Source organism: Ovis aries, chromosome 1 (genome assembly GCF_016772045.2).
Source record: "Ovis aries strain OAR_USU_Benz2616 breed Rambouillet chromosome 1, ARS-UI_Ramb_v3.0, whole genome shotgun sequence".
Taxonomy (NCBI): domain Eukaryota; kingdom Metazoa; phylum Chordata; class Mammalia; order Artiodactyla; family Bovidae; genus Ovis; species Ovis aries.
In genome coordinates, this window is record NC_056054.1 from 28,486,245 (window position 1) to 28,497,800 (window position 11,556).

The 11,556-nt window shown below is 40.3% G+C and overlaps 1 protein-coding gene across 9 annotated transcripts in view; it reads right to left on the reverse strand.

The window, feature by feature from the left end:
• The window catches only part of IFT25 (intraflagellar transport 25), a 36,432-nt gene extending 24,904 nt beyond the window's left edge, over positions 1–11,528 (reverse strand). The window contains exons 1-3 of one of the 9 annotated variants that reach the window (XM_060409599.1): positions 11,457–11,528; positions 3,882–3,922; positions 3,707–3,778 (exon numbers count right to left, since the gene is read on the reverse strand). Coding sequence is in view for 2 of the 9 variants with exons in the window: in XM_027970464.2 (XP_027826265.1) it covers positions 11,457–11,469 (13 nt within the window). In the remaining 7 variants the exon portion in view is untranslated. Of the gene's footprint in view, positions 1–3,706; positions 3,779–3,881; positions 3,923–9,995; positions 10,725–10,753; positions 11,034–11,456 lie in introns of those variants that run through there. The other 8 variants (XM_042248321.1, XM_042248311.1, XM_027970464.2 and 5 more) reach the window with 8 other exon arrangements.
• Positions 11,529–11,556: the final 28 nt, after the last annotated feature.

The following is an 11,556-nucleotide window of genomic DNA, read 5'->3' on the forward strand; positions in this document are numbered from 1 at the left end:
AGGAGGACAATATACAGCCTTGACGTACTCCTTTTCCTATTTGGAACCAGTCTGTTGGTCCATGTCCAGTTCTAACTGTTGCTTCTTGATCTGCATATAGGTTTCTCAAGAGGCAGGTCAAGTGGTCTGGTATTCCCATCTCTTTCAGAATTTTCCACAGTTTATTGTGATCCACACAGTCAAAGGCTTTGGCATAAATAAAGTCAATAAAGCAGAAATAGACGTTTTTCTGGAACTCTCTTGCTTTCTCCATGATCCAGCGGATGTTGGCAATTTGATCTCTGGTTCCTCTGCCTTTTCTAAAACCAGCTTGAACATCTGGAAGTTCACGGTTCACGTATTGCTGAAGCCTGGCTTGGAGAATTTTGAGCATTACTTTACTAGCGTGTGAGATGACTGCAACTGTGCGGTAGTTTGAGCATTCTTTGGCATTGCCTTTCTTTGGGATTGGAATGAAAACTGACCTTTTCCAGTCCTGTGGCCTCTGCTGAGTTTTCCAAATTTGCTGGCATATTGAGTGCAGCACTTTCACAGCATCATCTTTCAGGATTTGAAATAGCTCAACTGGAATGCCATCACCTCCACTAGTTTTGTTCATAGTGATGCTTTCTAAGGTCCACTTGACTTCACATTCCAGGATGTCTGGCTCTAGGTGAGTGATCACACCATGCTGATTATCTTGGTCATGAAGATCTATTTTGTACAGTTCTTCTGTGTATTCTTGCCACCTCTTCTCAATATTCTGCTTCTGTTAGGTCCATACCATTTCTGTCCTTTATCGAGCCCATCTTTGCATGAAATGGTATCTCTAATTCTCTTGAAGAGATCTCTAGTCTTTCCCATTCTGTTGTTTTCCTCTATTTCTTTGCATTGATCACTGAGGAAGGCTTTCTCATCTCTTCATGCTATTCTTTGGAACTCTGCATTCAGATGCTTATATCTTTCCTTTTCTCCTTTGCTTTTCACTTCTCTTACCTCTTCAGACAGCCATTTTGCTTTTTTTGCATTTCTTTTCCATGGGGATGGTCTTGATCTCTGTCTCCTGTACAATGTCACAAACCTCCATCCATAGTTCATCAGGCACTCTATCTATCAGATCGAGTCCCTTAAATCTATTTCTCACTTCCACTGTATAATTATAAGGGATTTGATTTAGGTCATACCTGAATGGTCTAGTGGTTTTCCCTATTTTCTTCAATTTATGTCTGAATTTGGCAATAAGGAGTTCATGATCTGAGCCACAGTCAGCTCCTGGTCTTGTTTTTGTTGACTGTATAGAGCATCTCCATCTTTGGCTGCAAAGAATATAATCAATCTGATTTCGCTATTGACCATCTGGTGATGTCCATGTGTAAAGTCTTCTCTTGTGTTGTTGGAAGAGGGTGTTTGCTATGATCAGTGCATTTTCTTGGCAAAATTCTATTAGTCTTTGCCCTGCTTCATTCTGTATTCCAAGGCCAAATCTGCCTGTTACCTCAGGTGTTTCTTGACTTCCTACTTTTGCTTTCCAGTCCCCTATAATGAAAGGATATCTTATTTGGGTGTTAGTTCTAAAAGGTCTTGTAGGTCTTCATAGAACCGTTCAGTTTCTTCAGCGTTACTGGTTGGGGCATAGACTTGGATTACCATGATATTGAATGGTTTGCCTTGAAAACGAACAGAGATCATTCTGTCGTTTTTGAGACTGCATCCAAGTACTGCATTTCGAACTCTTTTGTTGACCATGATGGCTACTCCATTTCTTCTGAGGGATTCCTGCCCGCAGTAGTAGATATAATGGTCATCTGAGTTAAATTCACCCATTCCAGTCCATTTTAGTTCGCTGATTCCTAGAATGTCGACATTCACTCTTGCCATCTCCTGTTCGACCACTTCCAATTTGCCTTGATTCATGGACCTGACATTCCAGGTTCCTATGCAATATTGCTCTTTACAGCATTGGACCTTTCTTCTATTGCCAGTCACATCCACAACTCGGTATTGTTTTTGCTTTGGCTTCATCCTTTCATTCTTTTTGGAGTTATTTCTCCACTGATCTCCAGTAGCATACTGGGCACCTACTGACCTGGGGCATTCCTCTCTCAGTATCCTATCTTTTTGTCTTTTCATACTGTTCATGGGGTTCTCAAGGCAAGAATACTGAAGTGGTTTGCCATTCCCTACTCCAGTGGACCACATTCTGTGAGACCTCTCCACCATGACCCGCCCGTCTTGGGTGGCCCCACACGACATGGCTTAGTTTCATTGAGATAGACAAGGCTGTGGTCCTAGTGTGGTTAGACTGACTAGTTTTCTGTGATTATGGTTTTTACATACATACAGAAAAGATTACAAATCGTTTAAGTATATGGTCTAATAGATTTTCACAGGAACAGAGTGTCACCAGCACTTGAGACAGGCCCTTCTGATGCTCTCTCCTAGTCATTACCCCTTTCTCCTTCCCAAAGATAGCATGGTCGTTATTTCTCACACAATAAATTTTGCCTTAACATCATGTAAATGGAACCATACAGTTGGTACTCACTTATATATGGCTTCTTTCACTCATCATAATGTGTCTGAGATTTACCCACGTTGTTATGTATAGCAGAGTTGAAGTGCAACTGAGTATCCCAGTCCCCACCCAGCTCAACTCAAAATAAGATCAAGGAAATCAACCCCTCAGTGGAGTTTCACAAGAAACTGGGCGTGAGCTAAAAAGCAAAAAAAGGTTTCTATGGTCTTGGGTACTTAGATTAAGCTCTGATGAAGGAAGGAACTGATCTCACTCTCAAATATGTGAAATCAGAGGTAAAGCTGAAACTATTAAAATAAACCTACAACTTTACCCTTAGTTGGACTGAAGTGATCTCTTATCCTAGCTATTAGACAAAGAAAATGTTGTGTTCTTTCTGGGAAAAAACCCACCTACTTCAGTATCTGTTGTTCTTTTTTTTTTTTTTTTTAAAGTCCGCCGGCCCTGCCAGCCACGCCAGCCACGCCACCCCGCCCCCGCCCGTTCAGTATCTGTTGTTCTTAAGCACAGTGTCAAACACACAAAGTCACTTGAATAGCACAGGGAATTATAGCCATTATTTTTTAATAACTTTTAATGGAGTTATGTTATAACTTATAATCTATAAAAATACTGAACCACTATGCTATCTACCTGAGATTAAAATAATTCTGTAAATCAACTATACTTCAATAAAAATTAAAAAGTAAAACCTCTTCTAAAAAACAAAAACTTAGCAAAAAAAACATCATTTGAAGCAGATCTACAGATGACCCAAGTGCTGGAATTATAAACTGACTAGTGAATTCAGTGATAAGATGGACAAAATGGGTGAAAGGAAAGGGAATTAACAGAGAAATGTAAACTATTAAAAGAAACACAATGAAAATTCCAGAACTGAAAAAATACCATATCTGAAATAAAGAATTCACTTGATGGGTTTAACATCATATTAGACACAACACAAGAAAAGGTCAGTGAACTTTAAGAGACAGATCAATAGAAATAATCCAATATGAAACAGAGCGGGGGGAAGCTGAAAACAAAACAGAGCATCATGCACCTGTGAAACAATATCAAACTAGTCTGAAATATCAACACATGTAATTAAAATCCCAGAAGAGGAAGACAAAGAGGATAATATAGACGAATAATTTAAGGTGATATGGCTGAAAAATATCTAAAATCTATGAAAGACATAAACCCACAGACCCAGGAAGTTCAGTGAACCATAAGTTGGATAAATACAACGAAGATCCCACCAAGGCACACCTTAGTTGACTGCTGAAAATTAAAGAAAGAGAAAAAAATTAAAAGCAGTCAAGCAAGAAACATCTTATATGCAGCAAAACAACAAGAAGAATCAAAATTGACTTCTCATCATTACCAGTGGAAGCCAAAAGACAATGGAATGACATCTTTGATGTGCTGAATGAAAAAATAAATAATTTTATTTTCAATAAAAATATCCTCTAAACGTGACAGCAAAATAAAGACAAAAACAAAATATTTGTTATCAATGCAAAGAGTTGGACACAACTGAAGTGACTTAGCACACACACAGACTCATAGTACAAAAAATATTAAATGAAGTACTTGATAATTCCTAGTTGAATTCTGGATCTGTGGGAAGGAATGAAGAGCACTAAAGATGGTAAATATATTTATTTCTAACATAAAGAATATTATTAAAATTTCTAAAGGACTACTGACTAGGGGACTTCCATGGTGGTCCAGTGGTTAAGACTCCACATCTCCACTGTAGGGGGTGCAGTGTTTTTTTCAAACATTCTTTTCCCTTTTTTAAAAAAATCTCTTGGCTGTACTACACAGAATGTGGGATCTCAGCTCATTGACCAGGAATCAAAGCCATGTCCTGCACTGAAAGCACACAGTCTTAACCACTGGACCGCCAGGGGAGTCCCAAGGGGGCACAGGTTTGATCCCTGTGTGTCAGGTTACTAAGATCCTGCACTGCTGTGTGGTGGGCCCAAAAAGTAAGACTACTGACTGAAGTAAAAATAATATCAAGGACTGGTAGAAATTTCACAGATGAAAGTAATAGACACAATAATAACACAAAAGAGAAAGACAAATGAGGCTGTACTTTTTGTAAAGTACTTTGGTAAAGTTCTAATGTTGAACATGAACTGATAGGCTATTAATTCAAAGTAGAGTAATATAGTGAGGATACATGTTATAATCCTAGAATTAGGATAATACAACCACTAAAAAAACATAAAGAGTTATAGGAAGGAGGTCAACAGAGAAGAAAAATTGGAATACCATAAAATATATGATAAATCTGAAAGGCAGAAAAGAAAAGAAGATAGGACAAATTGAAAACAAATTACCAGAAGACAGATTTAAGTACAAATACACAGATTATTCCATTAAATATTAGTAAATCAAACACTGTATTATCAGACTGAAGGGAAAAAAAACAACCAAGTACTCTTTTCAAGAGACACACTCTAAATAAGAAAGTAAAAGGACAGTATAAGATAGAATAAAATCTTAGTATCTCATCAGGTAAATTCCCCTATTTAAATTTTCCCTTATTTAAAACCAAATTTTTTTGGTTCTATCCTCTACACATTATTACAAAGTTTTATTAAATTATATTAAAATATTTTTTGAGATGTGGATTATATCCATTATAGGTTGAATTCAATCAACTGTGGATTCAATTCCATTATAGGCTAATTTGGAGAGAAGAGACATGTTTATGATAACGAGTTTTCAAATACATGGATCTGGAATATCTTTTCATTAAGACTTCTTTTAAGTCCTTAAACTATATAGTTTCCTACAAACATATCTTCACCTTTATTATAAGATTCACTCTTAGACACCTTATGGTTTCCATTATTACATAAATGGGATCTTAAAAACTGTTTTTAAAAATTCTTATTCTTTACCATACAAGGAATATTTCTAACATTTCACCATTAAATGTGATGCTCACTGAAGATTTCTGTCAGACACTGTTCACTGGGTTATAGAAATTCCTTTAGTTTGTTCATTTTTTTCTTTTAAACACAGATGAACACTGAATTTTATCAAATGCTCTTCTAACATTTACTAAAGCGATCATATAGATGTTTGTATATGTTGCTAATGTGATAAATCAAGATTTTTTAATGTTATAGAATCCCCAGTTTGTAGCATAAAATCTATCTACATGGCCAAGGTATAATATTAGTATTTTCACCCATAGTTGGATTTAGTTTGCTAGTATTTTTAGAAATTTTGAAAATATATTTCTAAGTTTAACTTGCCTATAATTGTTTTTGTTGTTATTTAGTCCATGTTTGGATTTGGAATTTAGACTATACCCCTAACATGAAGAAGTCAGAAAGTTTCCCTTATTTTCTGTTTGCTAGGTTATTGGATCCTGTAAGTCTAGTAATGTTTGTGTGTAGATTTTTTATTTCAACAGTTCTTTTATTATTTCAACAGGCTTTCTATACCTTCTTGAGTCAATTTTGAAATTTATATTCTGACAAAATTATCTATTTCTTCCTAGTTTTTTTTTATTGGCATCAAGTTCATTTTCTATTGTAATTCTATTGATAAAATCTAGTACTGATATTGTTAAAAAACTGTGATAAGATTGGTGAAGAAAAAAGGCATATATGCTAATGTTTTTATTTTTCCTTTTTTCTTGCCAATTTTATAACAGCTTTTAATACTATTGATACCAAGGAACTGGTGTTTTGTTTTTTTTTTTAATTTTTATTTTTACTTTATTTTGCTTTACAATACTATATTGGTTTTGCCAATGAATCCGCCATGGGTGTACATGAGTTCCCAATCCTGAACACCCCTCCCACCTCCCACTCCATATTATCTCTCTGGATCATCCCCCTGCACCAGCCCCAAGCATCCTGTATCCTGTATCGAACACAGACTGGCGATTTGTTTCTTACATGACAGTATACATGTTTCAATGCCATTCTCCCAAATCATCCCACCCTCTCCCTCTCCCTCTGAGTCCAAAAGTCCGTTCTATACATCTGTGTCTCTTTTGCTATCTTGTATACAGGGTTATCATTACCATCTTTCTAAATTCCATATATATGTGTTAGTATACTGTATTGGTGTTTTTCTTCCTGGCTTACTTCACTCTGTATAATAGGCTCCAGTTTCATCCACCTCATTAGAATTGATTCAAATGTATTCTTTTTAATGGCTGAGTAATACTCCATTGTGTATATGTATCACAGCTTTCTTATCCACTCATCTGCTGATGCACATCTAGGTTGTTTCCATGTCCTGGCTGTTATAAACAGTGCTGCGATGAACATTGGGGTATAAGGGAACTGGTTTTCATGAACATTGTTAACCCTTAGTTTGAGGACAAGAAATCTGGTAAATTCCTAGAAATAAAGATTGAGGTACTTGGATGTTTATTTTCAACAAAATTCTGAAATTACTATATTTTATTGTTATTAAAAGCATGGCTTTGAAAATCTAAACAAGAAAGTAGCAAAACTAAAAGCAACAGTAACATTAATTCAAAAGTTATATCAAACTTAAATATTTCTTTTTGTTTGTTTGATAGAGTTACTACCTATCAGAGATATTTCTGAACATTTCAACAAACTTCAGACCAGGTATCTCAGGATACCCTGTGGACTAGCTGAATAAACAAGGATGGGTGATAGGCAGTACTTTAGGTAAATATTTATTTCTCAGAATGGTTATACTCAAATAATGATTAATGGAACAGAATGAATTGTGAAGACCTCTATCCTTATCACATTCAACATTTTTCTTAATTAAGGATGAAAAAAATGTTTATTAATGTTGCAGAGGACACAAAGTTGGGATGTCAGCTAATATGCTAGATGACACAATTAGCACACAAAAAGATCTGAGCAAGCTAAAAAAATAGACTGCCATGAATAAGATATTTAATAAGAACTGTAAAGGCCTATGTGAGTGAAGTCACTCAGTCGTGTCCGACTCCATGACCCCCATGGACGGCAGCCTACCAGGCTCCTCTGTCCATAGGATTTTCCAGGCAAGAGTACTGGAGTGGGGTGCCATTTCCTTCTCCAGGAGATCTTCCCAACCCAGGGATCGAACCCAGGTCTCCCACATTGTAGGCAGACGCTTTACCATCTGAGCCACCAGGGAAGAGCCCTGTAAAGGCCTATACTCAGACTTTAAAAAGTCAATCACATCAGGAATGGTCTTGATCATGGATTGGCAGACTACTGCCTGAGAGCCAAGTCTACCCTGACATCTGTTTTTGTGTGGTCCATGAACTAAGAATGCTTTTTACATTTTAAAATATTTTTCAAAATCAAAATATTTTGTGCCACATGAAAATTATATGAAATATGAAATGCATACAGTTCACTGCCCATGGATAGTTTTACTGGAAATGGCCACACACATTCATTTATACAGACTGTCTATGGCTACTTTTGTGCTATAGTGACAGAGCAGAATAGCTGTGACAAACTATAAGACTCATAAAACCTAAAATATTTATTATCTGGCCCATTAGAGAAAAAGTTTGCCAACCTTTCACCTATACGTATAAAAGGTAGAGGATCAGTTGATTGCAAACTCACTATAAGACAAGAGTATACTGTATCTGCCCCCAAAGGCAAAGGAATGTTACTTCAAATTGTATTAATAGAGTCATGAAGGAACCATATTCTATCAAAATCTTTGGAAACCAACTAAGGGCCAGGCACTGTGCTAGTAATGCAAAGATACTATGTAGTTAATCTTTGACTATGTAAACCTAAGACAAAGATGGTGACTAAGACTTGGTTTTTGCCTTTAAGCTGAGTCAAAAAAGATGGCCAAGCATGAAACTAATAATTTGTTACGTGCAAATAGTGTGATACACATCTAGAATACTGTGTTCAGTTCTAGATAGTACAATTTAAGTAGGACATTGTCAGGCTTGATATTGTTCAGAGAACAAAAAGTTCATGATGATCTATAAACTATGTTAATATGGAAAAAGCGGAAAGAATATCGTTTCAAGAAGAGGTAATTTAGTGAGACAAATGTGACTACAAGTTTTAATACCACAAATATTCATAAATAGAAAAAGGATTAGAATGCAATTCTAGTATGAATTTTAAGAAGGAAAACATAATAGATATAAGAACTTTCCTACAAAGCAGATTTTTAATCTTTTCCACCCTTTAAAGTGTCCAAGAAGAAGACTAATTGATTATCTTTGGAAGAAACTTGCACTGGAGTTCTTTTAGACTGAATCAAATTCTAGGAAATGTAGATAACGAAACTTGAATGCCAGGTCAAGATGGTGGGCTTTATTTAGCCTGTGGTCCAGTGGTTCTCAATTGGACTGGGGATGATTTAGCCCCCCATTTGTCCATTTCTGGGGACAATCTGGCCATCACACTGGGGTCTGTGTGTTAGTCGCTCAGTTGTGTCCAACTATTTGCAACTCCATGGACTATACTCTGCCAGGCTCCACTGTCCATGGTATTCTCCAGGCAAGAATACTGGAGTCGGTAGCTATTCCCTTTTCCCAGAGATCTTCCCTACCCAGAAATTGAACCCTGGTCTCTTGCATTGCAAACAGATTCTTTACATGTGAGCCACCAGGGAAAGCCCATGGTGGGGGGAGGGGGGGATGCTACTGTCATCTAGAAGCATTTGGGCATTTCATGATACTACTGCTGCTGCTGCTGCTGCTAATGCGCTTCAGTCATGTCCGACTCTGTGCGACCCCATAGATGGCAGTCCGTTAGGCTCCCCTGTCCCTGGGATTCTCCAGGCAAGAACACTGGAGTGGGTTGCCATTTCCTTCTCCAATGCATGGAAGTGAAAAGTCAAAGTGAAGTCGCTCAGTCGTGTCACACTCTGTGCGACCCCATGGACTGCAGCCTACCAGGCTTCTCCACTCATGGGATTTTCCAGGCAAGAGTACTGGAGTGGGTTGCGATTGCCTTCTCCATCATGATATTACTAAATACCCAAAAATGCATAGGACACTCCCCCAAAACAAATAATTATCTGACTGAAAATGTGAATAGTGTAGAAGTGGGAAAACCCTGAGGTAATCTATTTGGGGGTGGAAACATGGGGGTTGGTAAGTGACTTGTAAAGCAAGGAGAGAACCTGCTTTACAAAAGCGTTATTTTAGGGAAATATATCTAGCATTGATGTGTACGTAGTAGACGAATAAGGAAGGGAGTGTAATCTCCAAATGTTCAGTTTTGTTCTAACCTCACATTCTTACAACCTAAGTTGTCTGAAGGAAGCAAACTTTAATACTAAACTATTTTCGTACCTCCTATAGCCACCAATGGAGAAGGCAATGGCAACCCACTCCAGTACTCTTGCCTGGAGAATCCCATGGACGGAGGAGCCTGGTAGGCTACAGTCCATGGGGTCGCTGAGAGTCGGACACGACTGAGCGACTTCACTTTCACGCATTGGAGAAGGAAACGGCAACCCACTCCAGTACTCTTGCCTGGAGAATCCCAGGACTGCAGCCTACCAGGCTTCTCCACTCATGGGATTCCGTCTGTTGGCTGCGTCTATGGGGTCGCACAGAGTCGGTCACAACTGACGCGACTTAGCAGCAGCAGCAGCAGCAGCAGCAGCAGGAGCAGAGCCACCAATATCCTTTCTTTTTCCTCTGTTGGGTGGAATTATTCAAATAACAAGTGGCAGAATTTGGGTTCACTTTAAAGCTTTTTGTTGTGGTTAACGAGAAAGTGGCAAACCAATCCCAAAGAACCCCAAAATACAGCTCAGCAGATATGCTGCTTAGCAACTCCAAAATGCAGGTTCAGGGTGTAGTCTAACTCCCCATCCTGGGAGGCCTTACTTAATTCATTTGTGTTCACTCAGGGCCTCAGTTCATTAAAGGCGGTGAACTCTGGGATGCCATCCTTTGCATTTTTAACATTCCCTGACACTGGACTTCCCTGATGCCTGTTCTCTAAACCCAGTGCCACTTAGCCACCCTTTCACCTCCAGTTCAAAGCCATTTCAAGACCTCCAAGAGCCCCAAACACATACTTTTGGACGCTCGGCCCCAATTACATAAAATACACGAGCCCATATCCTATTAATACAGTAAATATAACCCTTAAGTATACAGGTTACGTTTCAGTTGATAGGTTACATCTTGATACATTTATTAATTTCGATTCGGAATTGATTTCCCCTTTTGGGGGGTCAAAACATTATTTCTGCCTTCCAAAAAGTTCGTGGGCTGCCACTACTGTCTCCAGGACTCAGAAAACAGACCTGCGTCAGGCTTCCACCATCCGGGTCCCCTCAGCACCCGCCCGCCGTCCTCCGCCTCCTCTCCGCGCGTCTCCTCACAATAACCCGACACGCTCGGCCGCTCCCTCCCCCACCAGCATCCCCCTCCTACGACCTCGTCCAGCCAGGATCCCACCTCCCCCAGGGCTGGCCGCACCGCCCCGCTCGCCTCAGTTTCCGGTTAGCTCCAAGCTCGCAGAACGCGGGGAGTCGGGATCTCCCTACAGCCCCGCCTTCAGCCCCGCCCCCTCTGCCCCCTCTCCGCTCTCCGCAGGCCTCCAAGGAGTTCGCTGGCGAGCAAGTCCTATTCCCTGCTCTTCGCCCCACCCCGCCCACAGGCTCCGCCCGCCCCGCCCCACCCTGGGCTGCGTGCCGGCCCTCAGCCCCGCCCCAGCTCCGCCCCCTCTCGCCTAGCCGTCGAAATTTGGTCGCGTACAGCTGTACTCCCGCCTCCTACGCCCCACCTCCCCTGCAGGCCCCGCCCCAGGCCCCGCCTCCGTCTCTTCACCGCGAGGGGTGAGCTCCGTAGCCCCGCCCAAGGGCCTTCACTAGGCAAGGGCCTTCCCCGAGGCATAGGCCTTCCCCGAGGCAAGGGTCGGAGCACGCTTAACCTTCCCTCCCCGAGCAAAGCTAGATCCCTGGGGCCTGTGAGACCCACGGGACCCGCCCTCGGGCAAGCACGCACGCGCACGCCTCATATCTCCAGCTCGGAGCCTTCAGTCCTCAGGTCGCCGGCCTTGGGCCCGGCCCCGCCTCCAAGCCCGACCCCGCCCCTCATGCCGGGT